We start from the raw sequence: 22,799 nt of genomic DNA on the forward strand, positions 1-22,799 counted from the left end.
GGTGTTCAAGCACGAAGTGCTGAAAACCTATTGTAATTGTACCGATTTTTATTATTATTATTATTCTCCTGTAAAACGCATCGTGCAGCCCAAACCGTAAGTGCTAGAGACTTGAAACTTTGCCACAAGGTAGTACAAAAATCGAGGAGAGGTTATCAAATTATGAGCCCGATTGGCCTATAGGTGGCGCTATAGCAATCAATTGCGCGAAACTGCTCATAACTCCTAGACCGTATGTCGTAGACTCAAGTGTCTTATATCATTGGAAAGCTGACCACCTGACGTAAAAAATGTATATCTCCGATTTCATTTCCGGTATGCAAATTTTTCCGCCATTTTGAATTTTGTCAAAAATCTACTTTTGCCAACTAGTCCCTGTTTTTTTGCCCGATCGGAACCAAACCAGTGCAGAAATGTTCTCTGGAGTCTGAAGATCAATAATAAACGAAAAAAAGTTGAATTTTCAAATCGGGCTCGCTAGGGGGCGCAAAATGAATGTTGTGGGAGGAGCCTATTTGACTAAAATGCCTATAACTCGAGAAGTAAATGAGATAGCTTCACCAAACTTGGTACCCATGTGTAGGAGGTCAATCTGAGGTCACGATAAAAAAAACGCGTCGATTGGCCACATGGTGGCGCTATAACACAGAAAAAACATATAAACACCTGACCGTTTGTCCGATTGACTTAAAATTTGGTATGCAGTGTCTTGGGCCAAGGGGCCATGTATGTGTAAAAGGATATTGGCGTATCTCAAAAAACATGGCCGCCATTGGCCAATTAAGTTGAATCACCTATTAGACAAGGTTAACGGAGGCCAATCAGAACGAAACTCGGTGGGCGTGTTCAACTCATGGCCCCAGAGGTCTGTAAGAGTTTTGAAAGAAATCGGACACTAGTTGGCGCTAACGAGTTTTAAGGCTCTGTAATCACGTGGTGTTACAAATATCGTCACAATATGCATATCATTTGATAGATCTCCTCATGGTGAACATATTTGCCTCAAGAACCACTGCTGTCAATCAAACCGTTTATTAAATATTCACGAATATGTTAAAAACCTACTTTTGCGAACTAGTCCCTGGTTTTTCGCCCAATCAGAACCAAACAAGTCTAAGACAATTCTCTGGACTCTCTAGATCAATAGTTATTGAAAAAAAGTTGAACTTTTTCCTTTGGGTGGCTGTAACAGGGTCATTTTAAAAAATGGGCGTGGCAAATTACACTCAAAAGCCTATAAATCCTAAACAAAAACTCAAAACTTCACAGAAATTGGTAGGCATATGTGTCATAACATGCTGAAGAAGCACGCCGAGTTTCATGGAGATCGGACCGTATGTGGCGCTGTAACTGTTAAAAAGCTTTGAAAACCATGTATTCCCTATGGTGACTTGCCTGTATTGGCTGTAAATGGTATTTTCCATCTCTGTAATCACGTGGTGTTAAAAACATCCACAAAATATGCATATATTTTGATAGATCTCCTCATACTGAACAACTTTGCCTCAAGAACCACTACTGTCAATAAAATTGTTCATTAAATATTTGCTATTATGTTAAAAAGCTACTTTTGCAAACTAGTCATATTGACATAAGTGGTTTAATACTGCCCCCTTCTGGTCACTTGGTCATACTACTCACTAATATTGTTCTATAATTCATATTTAGACTTTATAAAATCACTATTTTAACATTTACAATCACATTTTGACAAAATTCATCTATTGGAGTATTACTATTGACAATTGTATCACACTGAGAAATGGGAATTGTGGAAGTGAAAGTGAAACGGAGGCCGCCAGTTAGGCCACGCCCCCCGCAGTACAAATTCACTCATAACTCGAAAACGGAAAGTCGTTGCGCGCTCAAATTTTGATGGTAAGGTCCTCTCCAGGCTCTTAATTGAAATCTATTGTCGCGGAGCTCAGGAACGCCCCCCCCGCGAATGTCGAATTCGCGAGACCTCCAAATTTGAACGGCTGTAACTCCCGAACCAGACCACCCCGATCCTTGTGGAATAGCTTGATGGAAAGGGCCCGTCCCCGCCTAGCTTCGATTCGATTTTGGTGCGATTTGGCCCGGGCATTCCCGAGATATAAGCCAAAAAAGGATTGCATTTGAACGGGAATAACTCCCGGCCCCAATCGCCCACCAACACCAGGATGGTCTCATTACACAGGGCCCCTCGAGCACTATCTAAGCTCCGATTTTCAGATTTTTTCGCCTTCTCGTTCCCGAAATATAAGTGAAAAACCAAATTTCCATTCATTCATTCACTTCAACTGTAAGATAGAGGCTGCAATACCAGTGTTGTCCACTAGAGAGAGCAGCAGGATTATATTTGTAATCTTTTTATCAGCTTTCAGCATTGACTAACAAACAAATGCTTAAAGCTATATCTTTGTTATTTTGATGGACGTGTAATGTGTGTAAGCATGCATAATGGAGTTAACATGGAAAAACTGGTTTGGTTTAGTGCAAAATACTGGTAAAAATCAAGACTTGTAAAAGTACATGTTAAAAGACTATTAATAAGTAGAATGTCCAGCAGAGGGCAGTAGAAGACCACTTATTGGCTCACTTTCATTTTACATGTATATATTTAGACACTAAAAAATCCCTTACATAACGATTAGCCTACTATTATAACACAATCATATTTTGTCAGAGTTTATCACTTCATTTGTTCTGATGCTTCACATTATTGCTAGCAACGTGGTAAATAACGCTAGAAACATGGTAAATCACAGTAAATAGGGTAAATCATGCTAGAATGTGGTGTATCATGGTTAATCATCCTGTAACATGGTAAATCAAGGTAAACAAAGATAAATCATGGTAAACTATGGTAAATCATGCTAAAATCATATTAAATCAAACTAGAATGTATTCAATTGTTGTAAATCATGCTAGAACAAGGTAAATCATGGTGAATCATACTAGAACTTGGTATATCATGGAAAACTATGGTAAATCATACATGGTAAGTCATGGTAAATCATGGTGAATCATCCTAGAACATGGTAAATCATGGTAAACTTTGATAAATCATGGTAAACTATGGTAAATCATGCTAAATGTATGGTAAATTGTAAATCATGGTAAATGGACTTTTCTATCTATTATGTCAGTGGTTAAAAGCTTGCTAAATACAACTTAATGTCTTAAATGCTTTAATGTGCTCAAAGGCCTTAAAGGCTTGAACACCGACAAATGCTGCTTGCAGCTTTAATTATAACTATTAACGCATTAAATAAAGGCATCGGGCCTTTAGATGGGACCTATGAGTACATAAGTGACTTTACCAGAAATCAGACACAAATACAAAAGTCAATGACTTGAAGCCAGATGGGGTAAGATAGCAGCCAAAGGTTCACAGATCATAACGCAAATATCTAACTAGCCATTCACACAGCAGCAACTCAGTGCATGAAGGCATGTAGACATGGTCAAGACGATCCGCTGAAGTTCAAACTGAGCATCAGAATAGGGAAGAAAGGGGATTTAAGTGACTTTGAACGTGGCATGGTTGTTGGTGCCAGACGGCTGGTCTGAGTATTTCAGAAACTGCTGATTTATTAATATAATGTTTTTTAGATCCTAAAAAAGTTCATTTCCTTTTATCCATTCTTCAATATTGTTAAAATCTTTACAGTTTAAAGTTATGAAATAGAATGATTTGTAATTGTGATTGTAATTTCAAAGGTTTCATAGACATAGCTGAATCATTGTCATTTAAGTAAGACCACATGCGAGTTTGAATTGAGATCGCCATCTTTTAATGATCAATCTTCGATACATATGTATTTTTGTATGTCATATTTGTACCCGGACCTATAGGCCTGGACGGAAGCCCAGCTTCCGCAATCCTTGATCTAAATATAAGTGTATTATTTATATGTACATAAATCATCAGTAATTTGATAACAGTGTTTCATGTATCTCTATGAAGTGTTGCAATCTGTTCTGGTGTTAAACACCTCTATTTATCTTTCTTTTGGTTCAGTCACAATGTGAAGTCGTGTATGTGTGTGTGTGTTGTGTGGTGTGTGTGTGTGTGGTGTGTGAGAGAGAGGGAGAGAGAGAGAGCTTAACTTTGAAATCAAGGTAAAAGGTAAAAGAAAGAACAAAAAGGAATGTCACGTGTTCAGTTTTACAAATAAATGGCGTCATTCTAATAAGTCAACTTGTTGAATACAAACATTATTTAGCATTGAGGGTCAAGTCAAAGTTGAGTGGACATGTCCTTGAGTATAATGTTTGTTAAACCCCTTAACCTGTTGTCCATCTGATGACATCCCTGTGTATGATGTGTACTGAAGCATAAAGAATAAACGTCTTCAATGACCCAACATAAGCAGGATGAAAAGCACAAATCAGGCCACAGGTCTTTACAGTTCTTTATTAATTTTATTATAAATATGATCTTAATGACATAAGTTTTCAAACCAAGAAACAACAAAAAAAGGCATTAAGGCATTATTTTCAGTTTTCAACAAATAGCCGTCCTACAAAAACTTGCTGATTGTGAGACTATGAGGTGAATTGCAAAATCAGCCAAGATAGCATTTTTAAAAGGCTTCTCCCAATAAATCAGTAAGAACAAACATTCAGTAACAAGTGTGAATGCCAAAGGTCAGGTCATCAATCAAATGACCCAGTGAATAAGGGATCGGCTTTGCTTTGTTATCTGAGGGACAGTATGATATTTTTGAGCAAGTACAATGTGATTAGTTCAGTCTTCTCAGCCACATACTGTTACACTGTGCATGGAAAGAAAGGAGACTCAACGAGAAGGTCTTTAACACTCTAATCTTGCATTTTCGATAATACAATCGCCATATTACCACAATCTCTTTTACACATTTCACAACAAACTAGTAACATTTCTTAAGCAATTTCCTAAATTTCGGTGGGATATGTTATATGATATGATCGCTCACACTCCGCAAATGTAAAATTTAGGAGAAAATAATTTCATAATAAAGACTCAATGGAAACTAAAAATACAAAATTAAGTGAAATCCAATGACAAATGTAACATTTTACAAAATCAAAGTAATTGGTTTAAGCTTCAGTTCCCTGTACAGTGAGCATCGCCACTGGGGTGTTTTCTTCAAATAAACACCGACCACAACAGATCTATTAGCTGAGCAAAAATAAGTTTGGCATCTCATATCAGCATAGAAATATATAAGATATTAGTTGACTGTCAAAAATACTACAATATTCCATCTAACAAATCTTCCTGAATTCAGAAAAAGGAGGAAAAAAAGATGTAACAACACATGACACATTATGAATCAGCTCAAAACACCTCATATATGTTTTGTTTTTGTACAGTTCTGGCTGACTCCTTTGTAACAGTTTTACACATTGGACACATTAATTTGCTCTCTAAAACGTGTTCTCTGACCTTCTATAAAGCTGACCTATTTTAAACATGTGCCATCACCAAACTGACCTATTGAAACACAACAATTGACACATTCCGGCTGACAGTAACAAAGTAGTAACAAAGTTTTGGCATGAAAAGCACATAAGCATAAAACTTTTAAGCTAGAACTCGTTTAGGTTGACCTTTTCAGTTTTTAAGGGCAAACAGGTTTTTTGTGCAAAGAAAAATAATTAAACTAATACCATCAAATGGCAGAACAAAAATGATCACAATTATGTTAGATGTGATATAAAATTGTTCATTACTTCTTCAATTTCCTTACTCCTATAAGACGACATGGCTTAGATAGATAGCAACACTTATTTTCAAAAGCAAAGAAAGTTTTTTTTTTTCATTAGTGAAAGATTAACTTTAATTTTTTTTTAATAATTAAAAATATGACTACTGCTGTATTTAAATATAAAGTCAAGTAAATAAATATTTTTCGAGTCCATTGTCATTGCAGCTTTATAATAGAGAATGTATATAACGCTCATTAAATAAGCAGTTGGTAGTAGTTACAAGTCACTATACAGCTAGATGTTAAATCTGTCCTTTTCATCATGCTGTAACCACCTTTAACATTTCATATTATAATTAAAATTTAACATGCTAGTGTTTAGTTGAACATTAAACTGTCAAGTAACAATGTACGCAGACCTAAAACCCAAGCAATGGAGTGTAAGTTTAAGTTTGTGTCAGTCAGCTGGTCAACCTAGCCTACAATGAAGTTAATACAAGATACAAATGGATACATATAAGGCCTATTCTGAGTGTCTCATGGGTTTTGATATCTGTGAGGACACCATTGCTTATTCACACTGAGACATTATTGACCTAAATATTGACCTACGTGGAAATACTAATAATATACATCTCTTGATCAAGAGCTAACTGTTTTCAGCACCTCTGAATTTGCAAATGTGCTTCAAAAGAAAGTATTAACAATGAAAAAAATTAATGTAAGGAACAGGATGAGGCAGAGCAAAGCAAGTTTCTTGCGATTTGTCTTTTAAGGCGTACTGAAGTAAGACTGCATATGATGCTGCTCCGTCCGTTCAGACACAAGCAACAGATGAAGACACCGGTTTTCAGCCCTCTGCGGTGAAAGAGCCAAAATGCCTTGAGTTTACTGCACTTAAACCCCAAACAAGTGAAGGGTGAGAGCAAGAGATATCAGTCCCAAAGGCCAAACCCAAAAGTGCAGAGGAAAGCCCCACAGAAACAAGCTAGTCAGCAAAGCTTTGAGCAGCTGAAAGACAAAAAGGTGTCCAGAAAAGAGCCCACTTTGTTCAAGTATTGACATTTTAAATTTTGTTAAGTTTTGTTTTTTTGCACTTTGAGTAGTTTTCAACATTTCACAGAAGTCTCAAGTTTTCAACAAGGATTTGGATGTTTGGTTCTTTAGAGTGAGCAGGGTGGGATATTGCTTTCAATTGCATTTGAAACCCCATTCTCTCAACTTTTGCTAAGAATTGATGGCTTTCTAATTTGGGCTTTGATATCTTGCCATTCCTCTTGTTCTGTCTGAGGGAGGACAAGTAGACGGAGAAAAAAGACTGTTCTCCTATTAGCAGGTCTGAGGTAGGGGAGGTGGGTCGGTGGCAGAGGAAGATTACTTGGTTTTCTGGGCCCATCTGAGGTCATCTGATCTGGGTTTCTCTCCTGTCAGGCTCTGGATCAGATCTTCCAGGTTTCTCCAGAATCCCAGTTTCTCTAGAGGATAGTTCAACCAGCCTGCACATTCAAATGCATTCGGGTCAATGACATGTAACTATATAACTGATGTCAATTTATATATAATTTAGTGTCAATGATAAATAAAATCTTCAAAAATCTAGTTTAATACATGAAAACATTCTTTCATAAGGTTGTGGAAATTCTTATATACCATTTTCAAAAAAAAGTTTAAATACATTTTTAATTGCTTAAGCCATGATGACATACATTTACTTTAACTCTTGAGTGCCTCGGCTTGATACATTTTAAAATACACTTTTGAAGGTAAAAGGCCTATAAGTTATTTATTGATAAATATTCTTTAGGTTTTTGGGTAGTAGCACACTCGTGAGGGTCTGTAGTAGTCCTCTATCTGATTTCATTTCTTCTGCATATTAGTTGCACCATATGCCTTTGTTATTGTATGTATGCAACGCACTGCATTTTGAATGACTTTTTGAATTAATAAATACACGTTACAAAACATTTCTATTTCAAATAAATGTTGTTCTTTTAAACTTTCTATACGTGTTTTGTGTGCGAGTATACCTGTGGTAATGCAGAAGTAGGTTTCATGAGGTGAAACGTGGTGAACTCTGTGGTGTTTCCGTGGTAAAATGATGTAACAGTCCTGAAGAAATGTCACCCAGCGTGGGAGCCCAAAATATGTGTGCGACCATTTGTGAATCTGATTGGTCAGTGTAACAAAAATGGCTAAAGCAAAGACGTAACAGTACCATGGGTAGCTTCGATAGATCTCCGCTGAAGAGAGAACAGCACAATATGAGACACAGAGTCATAAATGAATGTGGTTCATCATTTGTCTCTGTATTGGACAGATAATATGTCTGATGTCTTACCTGGTGAGAGCATCAAGAAGTTTGCGGCCATGTTAGCGAGAGGGATGATAGTCAACATACAGTTATCACCATTGGTCTCAATGAAATCATGGCGCGTTATAGCTGTTGGATCAATGTGGTGCTCTCGAAATGGACGAATGAAGGCCTGGGTGCCAACAAACACAGGAAACGTTTTTTAAGATAAGTAATTTTGCTAGCACAATTTAGTAGTATATTTTCCTGAGATTCATATTTTCTTAAAGACATTTAAAGGCCAATTCACACTGTACTGACCGAAGCCCACCAACATAGACATTCATCGGGTTTTGTCGAATCAGTGTGTTAACCGGTCGGCGCTTGTTTTTGCAGGATTAACATGTTGAATCTGTGTTTATAGGGTGAATGTCTGAAAAGTGACATACTGTCGCCGTTGGTCAGTGTCTGTCAGTGCAGTGTGAATTGGCCTTAAAAGATGTTTAAAGTAAAAACTAAAATATTAAATGTCCAAGAAATCTATTTGCGATTAAGTGGTTCAATATCTATATCTACTTGTTCTCAAAGTATTTTATTACGGTACATTTTTTACCTTAAATAACACAACAGGAAAAAAGGATGTTTCACTCCTGTACCTTCCCAACGATGGGCAGATCCACTGAACCCCATGTGTCAGCACCCCAGTGGACCAGACCAGAGGCAAAGTCTGCTGTGAGGATCCCTGCCACTACACAAACACAAACACACACACACACACAAGAATCTCAGCATGAAATCAATCTCTAAATCCTATTATTTACCAAATTGGCTTTCAGTTCCCATAAAAAGCTGTTTTTGGTAGTTGCTAGTTATTTAAGACACAGAAAAAAAATCTGGCAGCTACTAGCATTCTTTGAATACTGGGAATTTCAGAGTTGTACTTTGCAACTCCTTTGTTGTCTACCACTACTTTATTAAACATTGATGTGTGTGTGTGTGTGTGTGTGTGTGTGTGTGTGTGTGTGTGTGTGTGTGTGTGTGTGTGTGTGTGTGTGTGTGTGTGTGTGTGTGTGTGTGTGTGTTTGTTGTACCAACCGATGCCTAGAAGGATGTACCAGATGTGTCCCAGGTGGAAGTATGTTACCAGGTAACAGAAGTTGAAGGCCATGAGGGTAAAGCAAAGAAGCACACTGAGCCATTCCTGGCCTCTTTTTCCTGTGAGAAATAGACAGAGTTGAGACATTTGAAATAGCAGTCTTTAGTCAGCAGGGTCCAAAAATAACAGCAAAGCACCACATTTGAGTAAAAATTGACTTTGGTGAATAACTAAAACTTTAATAGGAACTGCAGCATAATGCATTATTTAAAAACAGACTGTAAGAACGATATGTTGATATATGAATACAATTCAAATCAAAGACATAAATCAGCTAATACTGAAAACATGTCAACTAGCACACTTGACATTTTCAAAGGCTATCGTCAGAAGTTTTTTTCTACAGAATGTGGTGACACATTCAAACACATGACACGTGTGGAAGCCACCAAACAAAATATGAGAAGTATGTGACGCACAGGTTCATTTCATATATAAGATTTTTTGTAACAAATATGGGAGGAAAACAACAAACAAATTAGTACTTTGCTGCCAAAGATATATTTTAAATAAAAACAACTTATATATATATATATATATATATATATATATATATGTATATATAATATATATATATCACTAACGTGAAGTTATATATAAAATATTTATTTGATAAAAATAACACAAATTTTAAAATGAAAAGTCTCTTAATTCACCTGCCATTCACCCACCAAAATGGCAATGTTGGAATCTGTTTGTAAATAGTTATGGAAGGTAAAAATTGTTAATAAATTAATACATACATACACACACAGTAATAAATAAATACACACACACACACACACGTACATATATATATATATAAGTTTATATCCAAAGTGGCCTAGAGAGTGGCCTAGAGAGTCTCCAGTGTCTGAGTGAAGTAACTTTACTGAAGTACCAACTTGTTAGCTGTACATAAAGTAAAATCAAATCAACAATACAGCAACATGAAAAAGTAACTATATCTACAATACTGGTCACTGATATTCCAAAAATTCAGCATCATTATCATAGAAACTGTTGAGAAAGCATATTTGAATAGATGTTTATAACAGATCGAGACAGATGGTTATGGCTGTGAGCATTTATCAAACCAATGCTCACAACAAAGTCGCATTGTTTCTTTGCACAGCTACAACAATTGTGTGCCGAGGGCAAATTCACCTTTGCCCTAAATTCAGTGCAGAACCACTTTGCAGAAAAGAACATGATTCACACCACAGATGACAGAATAGAAATACTGCTTGTTCCAGGGTGACTGATTCATTCCGAGTTAATCTGATACCGAAATACTGAGAGCCTGAACAGTCACCAAAGTTACTGTAAACAGGACAATGCTATCAGAGGACACTGATGTGAAGTTAGAGAATCTCATGCTACCCAGAAACCCACATCGGTCCTGCTCGATTTGACATTGAACTGCGCCACCTCAACCACACACACATAACAAACTCATACCTGTCACACCTACCACACCCTCACACAGGTCTGCTCAGTGCTTACTGTGCTCTTTTGTTTCCGCTCCTGTTCTGTTTTTGTGTTTATATGCAGCATTTATCCTCCACAAAATGTCCACTGTTCCCTGCTGGTACTGATGGAGATCCTCCTTCCACGGTATTCAGATTTACTGCACACAAACTAATCAACTATTGGGGGCTGCTGGTTTTGTGTGACCCTGTTTTACTTATGCTATAAATTACTTTGTTGTTGTTGTTATTTATATTTAATAGTGTGAACAGCCATTCCTATTGAGATAAAAACAAAGAGTCAACCCGAAGCTGTCCTTAAAGGACATTTGGATGCTTCTTATTCGATATTCCATAGTACCGGTGGTTTTGGTACTTAGTACTGATACTTTTTGGCTTGATGCATTATAATGCTTTGTTCTGCTGTTGCTACACATCAAAGATATTTGTTTATCTTTTTGTTTTCCAACTATGCTGTTATGGTGCGGCTGCGGACACATTTAACGTTGTTCTGCGAATATTTGAGGGAGAAATGCAGCCATTTAAATAGGAATCCCTGTGATGGGGAATGGAGATTTCCAGAGGATTCAAGATGATCATGCGAATTTGGAATTTACCTACAGAAAGCAACTTGGTTTGAAAGAGACTTCTGTGTGAGCTGCATAACTATACTATTGACCTTATTCACAGCAGTGCTATCTTTTACTTTTAACAGGAATGAAAGCAAGGCTGTGATAGATAGCAGGGGTGTAGAATTTAGTAGGGACGCTAGGGACGTGTCCCTACCAATATCCAGTGACACTGATATATCCCTAGCAATAATTTCGATCAAACCTTAAAATATATGTCCCCGTCCCCACCAATTTCAAAATCAATCCTACGCCACTGATAGATAGACATGGACTACATCTCATCAGGGTTGTACTATTAATTGTGTTTTTGATTGTTCTGCTGACGAAACAAAATTCTGCTGTGAAAAATTATAATTGATCTAGGAGCCTTTCTAAAGCTTTCTACAGTGGCTCTGTTTGCTATGTTGTGTTTGACTTGTTTTATTCACATTAGCTTTTACGTTTATGCTTTGTAAATCACAGCAAACACTGTCTGTATCTGCTAAATGAAATAAACAGTATTGTTTTTGGTAGTAAAGCGGCCAGTTGCATGGCAACTACTAGTCATGTGATGTCAATATTAGCGGCACCCATGAAGGAACGAGCTGCTACGTGTAGAAAAAACACCAGCTTCTTCTATTTTGTAAGTCATAATGTTATTTCTCAAAATGCCGGTCATGTTTTATTTGTACAACTTTTTTGAACTAGCAAAACATAACTGAGTACGTGCTGAGTAATGTGGTAAGCGTGAATCAAAGAGATCTCCTGTTAGTAGCCTATCTGACAGCTACAAGTACCATAACTATTTCTGACACAGAATTACATCCCTTGGGACCATAAGAAATAGATAAACTCACAAGACGATTAATACTTTTGGTCAAATTTACCATAGACAATTGTGTTAGACTCATCTGATGACTGGCATCATAGGGCGTTGAGCTCATTCAAACTCCCTGCCACATAAACATCACTTATTAATCCATATATGCCACACTATGCTGCGTAGTGTTTGTCCCCGCAGAGACCCCAGACAGAATAAGCACGCGCTCCGCTACATGCCCTTTAAAAACCGACTACTCTAGACTACGAGGCGAAAGCTACAGCTTCGTGGCCGTGCGGTCCGGCGCTGCTTAAGAGAAACTCGTGGCTGGCAGTCCGTTCAATCCCCGGTGTGGGCAGCGGCAGGCGGCTACCGGCGCCGACGGGAAATATAAAAACCGGTTTAAATTCTCACCTGGCGAGTATAATTCCGCGAGCTCTCGAGCACCTGCATGCTGTGGACCCCATCTCGCGCCCGGTTGAGCCACTCTACTTGGCTCCTGTGTGTGAAAGTTTTCCGAAGACCCACTTTTGCTCTCGGTGCTCGCCATATTCAGACCAGTTCGGGCGGAGCGGATGCGTTAATTCCGCATCCTCAACTTCACGCCTCTGTCCGCCCTGTTCCGCGTTTCCTCCCTCCACCAATTGTGTTCGTCTCGCTGTGACATTCAGCCAATCAGCAATTCGACTACGATTTCATAACAAATATGACGACCAATTAGAAAACAAGAATGTCCTGACCCCACCCGGATGCAACCAATCAGAAAAGAGGCTATACTGGAAGTGATTACATTTATTTGCTTTAATGTACAGTTGTGGATGCTGGTATTTTATTGCGTTGTCAAAATATTAATTTTCGTTATGTTAATAAAAAGATATTAAATTAAGTTTTTTTTTTTACCATCTATGTTAGGCCTACTTCACAAGTCAAAGGAGTAGATGCGAAATACAGTGTATACAGAGGCTGTGCAGAACAAATAACAGACAAAAAAGTGGTCCTCATTGCAGATGACACCCAGCTCCACCTCTCTGGACGTCATGGGTTAAGGAGAGGGGGAGCTGGACTTCACGCTCCATTCAAAATAGAAATATATCTTCCAAATAATAAATTCTGTCATCGTTGTCATCCTCGTTTTGTTCCTAACAACCCGAATGACTCATTTTCTTCAGTGAAACACAAAAGGAGATGGCAGGGACATGGCTATAATTAAAATTTGTATTTGACAATGAAAATAACCCCATATAAATATGTGTTTTGATGTAGGATTTGCATCACTGAATGTGTAAAAGAACATATGATATCATGGTAACAAATTATTATTTTTTTAAATACACATTGGAAATGAAAATGTAGGCTATACAATATTTTCAAGTGCTGGCAGCTTAATGAGTCAGTTCTTGCAACACGTTGCACTATGATACACACAGGGGAATGTTCAGACACAGAATAAGCAAAGGAAATATTGAGAAAGATGGTGAAGCAGTCTGCTTGGAGGACAATGATGAAATTAATTCTTGTAGTGCAATCCTTTAGCTACCCACCAGATGGCAGACTAACTACATCACTGAAAAAAACAGAACAAGTTTATAGCAGAAGCCAACGCCTGCTGCGTGCTGTCCCTAGAAAATGACTATGACTAGCTATCAAATTGAAATTGAAGTTACCACTGAGAGAACTTATGGTTAGACAATGATGATATGATATGATATTAATCAATAAAGTGAATAAACCTGATTAAGTAACTTTAATGTGAAAATATATAGTGTGTGGATAATATTGCAGGATGACAGGCCTGTAGAAGTCAATAGAAAACCAAATACCTTTAAATGAAGTTATAAGCGGATACTTCCGGTTCTAGCAACTGACGGTCAAGAGAGCATTCCAGAAGTGTTGTGATATAGTAATAGTTTTGACATGTCCACCATATCACTTTACAGTCCTATAGAGAATGTTATTTGTGTTGTATGTCAGGGACCTTCAACCCTAAATAAGCATGTCACATGAATGAAACAATGTTTTAATAATAAAAAATAAAAAAATCCAAATATTTTTATTATGTGGTAACCTTTTTGTTTTTAAAGTGTTTCTCAACTCCAGTCCTTGGGACAGCGTCCCCGACCCACCAGGAGTGTTTTAGATGTCTCACTAATTAAAACACCTGATTCAACTCATCAGCTTCTTATTGTATTGAATAGGGGGACATCTAAAACATTTTAGGAGGTGAGTCCCAAGGACTGGCGTTGAGAAACACTGCTCTAGATGACATTATTTTGACTGGTCAGGTTAAATATGGCTAAATAATGACCAGTCCCCATGCATGGCAAGAGTGTATAATGACTGCTCCTTCGAGAAACATGTTTCATAGCTTTACTCTATTTATTTTATTTGTAATATATTATTTTATTACTTATGTGTTGTGTCTATAGAGTTATGAGAGCACATGAAGTAATGAAGTAAATGCAAAAAAAAAAAAAAAAGCACTTTAAACGATAGTTTAAATGGCATTAATAAGACCCTATTGCATTAACTTATTTAAAAGGGGTTAGTATATATATTTTAATTACTATTATAGCCTATCTGCGTTTTGTGTCTGTGTAGCCTACTGTAGGCTTCCCCGAGACAAATTCCCTACTTGACTTGGCAATAAATCTCATTCTGATTCTCATTCTAAACTAGATCAAAATTTAAAAACATGTGTTCCTTATTAAAAAAAAAGCTCGGCACATTTTGTATCTGTGTATGCCGTGTTTATTTTCTATTGTTATTCACTCGTGTGTTCACAGACCTCCGTTTTGAGAGTCTGCGGTCAAACCAGAAAAACGCGTCACATTCCAAATAGAAAATCGCCGCCCACTCTCACACCCCTATAAACACCCCAATCCGAAGCATGGGAACTGACTCGAGCTCTCCAGCGATCGCTGGGCAGGCAACCTATCACCCATATAACAAGACAAAAGGCATCTAGTTATTTCTGCTTTTTGGAAGACACTCGAATTTTCTCGTGAGTTCTTCACTGCCGTCCGTCAGTGACACTTGCGAAGTTATCAGGGGCGGCGAAACCCTGATCTCCGTCCTGCCGCAATCCGGCGGGTGTTAAGATCCATGGAAGTGGCCGGTTTTTACGAGGGGGACTACCTCGCTTTCCACAGCACTAACGCCAGCAGCAGTCCGAACAGCAACAGCGTATGCAAGCAGCCCACTAACGGCTCCATGACGAAGCTTCATGATATTTCTGAGCACGAGAAAGCCATAGACTTCAGCATCTATTTGGACTCTTCGTCCCAGTACCAGCACCTGGCCAGCCAAGACGAAACCCGGCACCGCGCACTGGGAATCTACAGCGACTTTCTCTCCGAGGAAAACAAGAGCAAGAGAGCAGCGTTACAGAACTACAAGAACTACATCTCGCTGACCGAGCGGGACCCGAATAACCAGCTGGCGTATCCGGAGATACAGGAGACGCGCATAGACGCCGTGTTCAGCCCCGACTTTCTGGGCAGTTTTGCCAAAAGTAACTGGCGACACGAAGAGCCGCCAATGGAGGGTTCCGGGGGCTTTGACATGCGCTCGTATCTGCAGTACGCTCCGAGCGGCAGCCTGGGAAACATTTCCACCGCGTCCTCCTCCTGCTCGAGCCCTCCAGGTACACCTGCGCCGCCAGGTAAGGGAAGATCACCTCAGTCGGGCGGCAAAATGGCCTCTGGCGGCAAAGGGAAGAAGAGACTGGAAAAGGACAGCGACGAGTACAAACAGAGGCGCGAGAGGAACAATCTCGCCGTCCGCAAAAGCAGAGACAAAGCCAAAATGCGCAACATGGAGACGCAGCACAAAGTGCTCGAGCTCGCGGCCGAGAACGACCGGTTACAGAAGCGCGTGGAGCAGCTGTCGCGCGAGCTGGCGACGCTGCGGAACCTGCTCTCCGCCACCGGCCAGTGCTGACGGGACTCCGGCGGTGCTTAATGACTGTCAGTGACTTTAAAGAGAGCAGAATTAACAACAAAAGTTTTCTGCGCTTGATAGAAAAACGGGCGAGCGCTCGTTCAATGCGTTTACAACCGAGAAAAAAACATGAAAGTGGAATGTGCGCCTGGATTGCGCAATATCCCACCGTGTGCTCGGTATAACTCTGGTTATCTGGAAACCCTGTCATGTATTTCGTCTGTAAAGTATTTTTGTACGGGTTCTAAAGTGAGATATCTACTGTTTAATATTCTGTTATTTAAATTCATTTCGCCATATCTGGGGCAGTGGTTGTCATGGGAAGAGTTGTACTGCAGAGGTATGATGCAACTCATTGTAACAGTATTGGAAACGCAGTGAAGTAGTCTTACAAATATGATAAAGGTACAACTGGTCTATTGCTATATACTATTTTATTGAATTAAATGATTTTTACTGTACTGAAATCCTGTGTCCTGCATTTTATTACTGCTGTCAAAAAATATTAGCACCCACCCACCCACAGATGCTGAGATTCAGTTTCCATTATGCAGTATTGTTTACTTTACATTTAATAGTCTCCTTTTATCAGGACATATACGTTTGAAACTTTGCCTGTACACATGAAGACACAATAATCATTTACAGATATTTGATAGAAATCTCCTGTTTCGTGACTGGGGTTTTGGAGATCTTTTGAAATCTGTGTCCATGAGTCACTTTGAGGTACAGTTATCTAAAATACACAGGCAGGGTCCACAATCCAAAGAGTTCAGCGGTCCATTAAAGACTGCGGTTCAAGGCTAGATAAACAGTGAACTTTCCAGACCCTCAAAACACACAAACACTCAGTTTACTGAACAGAAAGCCTGCCCCGGTGAGATAAACATGGACATGGAATAAAGGCCGTTGTGGATGAGCAAGCAGTGATATGGTTTAATTTGAGTGAAAATGAAGATTTAGATAAGATAAATTATCAATATGGATTTAATCAATTTACAAACTCAATTGTCAAAAGTAAAAAAAAAAACTTAAAAATGCTTTTTAATTGAATTATATTATTTACAAATTTGTTCTTGTCAAAATAAATATAATACATGGATGACTGATAGATAACACACACACACACACACACTCACACATATATGTATGTATGTATATATATATATATATATATATAATACATATATGTGTGAGTGTGTGTGTGTGTGTTATCTATCAGTCATCCATGTATAAACATGAATATATAGCCTATATATATATATATATATATATATATATATATATATAGGCTATATATTCATGTTTATGATAATATATGAAGCCATACAAATGTAAGTCTAGCCAAGGTGAACCTGATTCGATTCATTAAAAATGAAATCCCACATACAGTAGGCCTATGTACAGTATGCAGTATGCTCTAGGCTACCAGAGTACATGCTTTATCTATTTTATGTGAAAGTTATTGTTGGGATTTCTTCATCGGTTACAGGGAAACTGCTTGAGGTGTGACCGTTTGAGTCCTGCAGGAGGAAATGAAACCTGATGGACAGGTTGACTGACCCGTCAGTCAGGGAGGAGAGTAAGTAGGTAGACAAGGAACAGTTCATCAACATGACAATAGAAGGTGGGAGAGTGAGAGAGGGGGAGGGGGGGGGGGCTTACATTTTTGTATCAGTGGGTAATCTGAACTTGTGATCAACAGTCTAAACTTCTCAAGCAAATGTTCCTCTTGTGTGTGAGAAGGACTGTGGTAATAACATACATAACAGCTGAGCTGATAGAAAATCACTAAAACCACACACATCTATTTCAAAGAATGGCTGCAAAACAATGTAAAAGTGTGTCTATATATATATATACACCTGGTTTTAGACCACAATCATTTATTAGTATGGTGGACCAATACATTATCAATTAGTCATGGTAGTGACAGATGCAAGTCCTTCAGAGTGGCCAGAGGGATTTTGAGCCATTGCTCTTCCAGAAAAGTGTCCAGGTCACTATGTGATGCTGGTGGAGGAAAACGTTTTCTGACTTGCTCCTCCAAAATACCCCAAAGTGGCTAAAAAATATTTAGATCTGGTGACAGTGCAGACCATGGGAGATGTTTAACTTCACTTCCGTGTCCATCAAACCATTCTGTCACAAGTCTTTCTGTGTATTGGTGCATTATCATCTTGATACATGGTGTTTGAACCATTAGGTGGACATGGTCCTCCAGAATGTTTCGGTAGTCCTTGGCAGTGTGCCATCAACCACAGTAGGGAATGTCATGATAATGCAGCCAAAACCATCACTGATCCACCCCTGTGCTTCACTCTGGGCAGCAACAGTCCGGGTGTTAAGCCTCTTTGGGGCGTCTCCACACTGAAACTCCCACAGATGTGGGAAAGACGGACAGATGTGGGACATTGTCCACAGCCCAATATTTGCACTTTTGGCACCAATGAAACCAACATTTGACAGAAGTGACAAAAGGTTTGGGTATAGCAGCCCGACCATGAATATTGACTCTGGAGCTCCCGACGAACAGTTTCGGTGAAAACAGGAGAGATGAGGTGCGCATTCAATTCTTCAGTGAGTTGGCCAGCTGTGGTTTTATGTTTTTTGGATACAGTCAGGTCAGTACCTGGACATCCCTTTCAGAGAGCTTCCTCTTGCGTCGACCGTTACTCCTGTTGGATTTGGTTCGTCACGTGGAAGTGTGCATTACTCTGAATACCGTGGCTCTCAATACACCACAAAGACTTGCTCTCCTGGGCACAGATGAGCCAGTGAAACACGCACCAACAATTTGTCCACTTTTGAACTCTGATATGTCTCCCAATATGTAGTGTGGATTTCAATATTCAACCTTCACACTTGCTCACTGATGGTGATGTAAAATCAGTAAAGATTGGCCATCAGACCGTGCATTTGCTATATTGCCCAGTGTTTCAGTTTCATTGTCCAACCCCTGTATATATATATATATATATATATATATATATATATATATATATATGTATATATATATATATATATATATATATATATGTATATGTATATATATATATATATATATATATATATATATATATATATATATATATATATATATATATATATATATCTGTATATATATATATATACTGTGAAGCTGCTTTGATACAATCTGTATTGTGAAAGCGCTATACAAATATTCTTGACTTGACTTGACTTGACTTATATATACATACCTTGTATATATATATAATTATTGTGTGAATTAAGGGGTTGTCTTTCGTAATGAAATGCCTACACACGGATTGCACCACACTCACAGTTTGCTTGAGAAGTTTAGTTTGACATTTTGTTTGATGTTTGGGGAACCTGTAGAACAGTGAGAAACTGATCTCTAAAAGGAGGAAAAGGGTGTTGTTTTAAACAGTGTATTTCACAACGTCGTCCTATAGTGCAGGAAGATCTGAGTTGCTCAACAGTTCCAACTTCCTTCTCCATCTGTGCATGCAAGTGTGCTTGCATGTGTAACGTACTGCTGTCTTAGATAGCCTCATTTAATACAATTGTGTTAATCCAACACAACCAGACTCCATCTACATCTGTTAGGTGAATATTTTTAAGTGTGCAAGAGCAAACAAAACTTGCCATACACTATTTGAATCTATAGAACAGGATTTTTCTGTGCTTTATTTACTTTTCTTGAGATGTTTGCTTTGTTAATGCCAAACTAAGCAGAAGATGGCAAACAAAAAATAATGCTATAGTTCCTGTGAATTACATTACACATTTCACTTTGTTTATTTAGTTTGTGTCCCAGTCTCTGAGCACCGTTGATTGCTAACACAGGGGTTTCCGATGTCAGGATTACAAGTTTCTTTTCCCCTTTTACTAGAGAGCAATGCCCCACCCGCTTCCAGGCCGGATTTTACCGTCAATAGTGTAACGTCTGTCAGTAAACGAATCGTTGAGTCACGCTGCCAGCGGACCTGCTGATACTAATATGATCCAGCCTACACTGGATTGTCAAGCCTTCGTCCCACATGCTCATGCATCTTACCTAGAAACAATCAAAAAAATACTCATATGGCCTTGAGCTATTTTCTTTTGGTCCTTTTCTGCTTCTCAAGAGTTACACTTTGGCGCTGAAATCTCAATCATACCAAAATCAAATGTTTTCAATTGAATCAAACAGATTCAAGCTTCCTCGGCATGTTTTCAGCATGTGGTTGTCCTCTCACTTCCCTTAAATTACCCTTTTCCTTGAAAACACATTTGAAATTAAAAGAATTTCTCTCAGCTGGTCCGTACTGCAAAACAAACTTCTCAGGCCTCTTAATAAGTTCTCCACTGTTTCGAAAAGGCCAGCTGGTACTGTCCCAATATAAAATGATATGGTTAAATATTAACAACATCATTGTTGCAACAAACAAGGCCAACATATCAAAGGTGAACAATCCCTAGCAGACACATTAATAGTCAATGAGTTTCTGACACCTTCCCAAGTGGTCAACGTCACCTTTATGGCATGAGTGAAACTAGCAAATGATTCATTTTTGATTGAAAAATGGCATCAGGTCAACAGGAATATACTTTGGAATATTGTAGGTGCACACTGTTGACAAGAGACAAGAATATTCATTTTTTAGTTATAGTTTTGTTTCTTTTATTAGCTTTTTGTCTTTATTTTCACACTATAGTGCAGAAGCAACAGGAAAGTACAAGTGGAGAGTTAAAACAGGACTGAGATATGGTTTAAGCCCGACTCGAACCTGCATCCAAATTAGGCTTATTAAGAGTCCAATTGACCATCTAAAGAAGGAGAAACAATTGCAAGATGACTAGAATCATTGTGGTCTACTACTCAGAGTGGAAAAGTAGGTTTGAGGGTGGGGATGAGGTCAGCAGTTTGAAAGTGCTGTGATGTACCAATGGCAAAAGCTTTCATTCATCCACCACTTCCCTGTTTCTCTCGATCTTTCTGTCACCGTTCTTCTCTTTCTCCTGGGCTCGAGTGGATGACGCTGGCTGTGAACATCCGGGGGTCCTTGCGGCGCTGCTGCCGGTAACTCAGGCGTCCACAATGGCCGTAAGAGGTGGAGCCATGACCCAGCAGGACACTGGCCCAGATTTCGACACTGTTGCACTTCTGCTATTCTGCCTTGTGACGCTTGCGCAGTGGCTCACGACGACCGCCACGATGTTGGGTCGTACCGCTCGCATCATGCAGGACACAGTTGAGTAATTGACAGCCTTCCTGTTGTTGCAAAACAACATAATAGAACAGAACAGTGATCAGGCCACTACGGACATCACTAGCACACATTAAGGTGTCATCATTTCCCACTTGATCCTTTAGCAGGCCGTAAAACTACTGAACACTAATATCTAAATTGGTCAGACTTGTGAAGTTTTTTTAACCTTAATCACCATGCCACCCCTACCTGGAGAGCATTTGTTTAAACACTGTAAATAGTGATCAAACTTTATGCGTAATTGAAAAAATTAAGTTATGTGTTCATGGGTTTCCTCATTTTTTTAAGTTAAGTCAACTGATCACTTTTTACAGTGAGGGATAATTCTCACTGCTCATCCTTATATCCTTCCAAACTTTATATAACTTTCTTCTGTAGAACACAAAGCCCCGGTTTCACAGACAATTCCTATCCTAGAAAAAATGCATGTTTAAGCTGTTTTAAATTAACGCAACTTGCACTGGCAAAATATGTTAATCCAATTGTTTTGTCTCAAGATGCACACCAGTAATGTTTTTTCTTAGGCACGTTTATAAAAGATACTTAAATGTCCTAATTAAACTAAGGCCTAATCCTGGCTTAATCTAAACCCTGTCTGTGAAAGGAGGCCTATGTTTTAACTGTTTTTGTCTACACTGGAAGTCAATAGGGTCCAAAATCCCATTAGACCCTATTGACTTTCATTTTATGAACACAAATAGACAGACATGAAAAAAATATATTCTTTTGTGTTATGCATAAGAAAGTCAGACAGATTTTGGAACGACATGAGGATGGATGAGTAATTGATTACAGAATTGACATTTTTGGATGAACTATCCCGTTAAGGTTCTGGCCTGTTAAGCAGAAATGTCATGTACATGTTCGATTATCTTGGAGATCGTTGTGATTTATACATATGAATCAATTATGAACTGGAAAATCATGCCATTGTCGCATGCAAATGTGTGAGCGAAATATATCAACTTGAGCACACAAATGATCAGTTTTGCTTTCTTTCTTTAAAGATTCACATTAGAATCTAGATTTTAGAATTTAGAATTTTTTTTTCAGTTTTTTAAAGAAAATGTGAGCGGTGCTTACCAGTGCAAAACTTACCGCCAAGATTACAGGGTGCTATGGGTGGTTGCCAGGGCATTGTTGGCTAACATAATGAAAGTGGTTTTATACATTATGGTTGCTAAGTGTTTTTCTTCTTAGTCAAAACAGCCCACCTGGGGTCTGTGTGTTGTCATTCTGATTTCTATTCCAAATTAATGCTGTACTCCTGAACTTTCTATATTAATCAAAGAATCCTGGGGATTTTTTTTTTTTTTAATCGTGGGTTGTACAAAAATATTAAGCAGCACCAACTGTTTTCAACATTTAATAATAAGGAATGTCTCTTGAGCACCAAGGATCATGTGACACTGAAGACTGAAGAAATGATGCTGAAAATTCAGCTTTGCCATCACATGAAATAATTACATTTCAAAATATATTCAAAGAGAAACCAAATGTAAACTGTAATAATATTTCACAATATGACTTTTTTGCTGTACCTTTGATCAAATAAGAATTAGTGAGTAATAATTATAGAGGTATTTGCCTTAACAAGAAATAGTCCATGGATAGAACATT

The 22,799-nt window shown here is 38.4% G+C and overlaps 3 protein-coding genes across 3 annotated transcripts in view; 1 reads left to right on the forward strand and 2 right to left on the reverse strand.

The window, feature by feature from the left end:
* Positions 1 to 4,390: 4,390 nt before the first annotated feature.
* On the reverse strand, positions 4,391 to 12,619 carry peds1 (plasmanylethanolamine desaturase 1). The gene is made up of 6 exons (XM_079638013.1): positions 12,418 to 12,619; positions 9,064 to 9,183; positions 8,625 to 8,716; positions 8,017 to 8,161; positions 7,706 to 7,918; positions 4,391 to 7,174 (listed from the first exon to the last, which is right to left on the reverse strand). Exons 1-6 carry the CDS (start codon positions 12,551 to 12,553, stop codon positions 7,053 to 7,055), a joined length of 828 nt encoding a protein of 275 aa, XP_079494139.1. The 5' UTR covers positions 12,554 to 12,619; the 3' UTR covers positions 4,391 to 7,052.
* Positions 12,620 to 14,739: 2,120 nt separating this feature from the next.
* On the forward strand, positions 14,740 to 16,409 carry cebpb (CCAAT enhancer binding protein beta). The gene has a single exon (XM_079638727.1). The coding sequence runs from the start codon at positions 15,106 to 15,108 to the stop codon at positions 15,940 to 15,942; it is 837 nt and encodes a 278-aa protein (XP_079494853.1). The 5' UTR covers positions 14,740 to 15,105; the 3' UTR covers positions 15,943 to 16,409.
* A 4,205-nt stretch (positions 16,410 to 20,614) lies between these two features.
* The window catches only part of ptpn1 (protein tyrosine phosphatase non-receptor type 1), a 31,017-nt gene continuing 28,832 nt past the window's right edge, over positions 20,615 to 22,799 (reverse strand). Inside the window, exon 11 of the mRNA XM_079637474.1 lies at positions 20,615 to 21,181. Within this exon, the coding sequence (XP_079493600.1) occupies positions 21,147 to 21,181 (35 nt within the window). The 3' untranslated portion in view covers positions 20,615 to 21,146. The remainder of the gene's footprint in view (positions 21,182 to 22,799) is intronic.

This window comes from Phoxinus phoxinus (genome assembly GCF_949152265.1).
Source record: "Phoxinus phoxinus genome assembly, chromosome: 15".
In the NCBI taxonomy this organism is placed as follows: domain Eukaryota; kingdom Metazoa; phylum Chordata; class Actinopteri; order Cypriniformes; family Leuciscidae; genus Phoxinus; species Phoxinus phoxinus.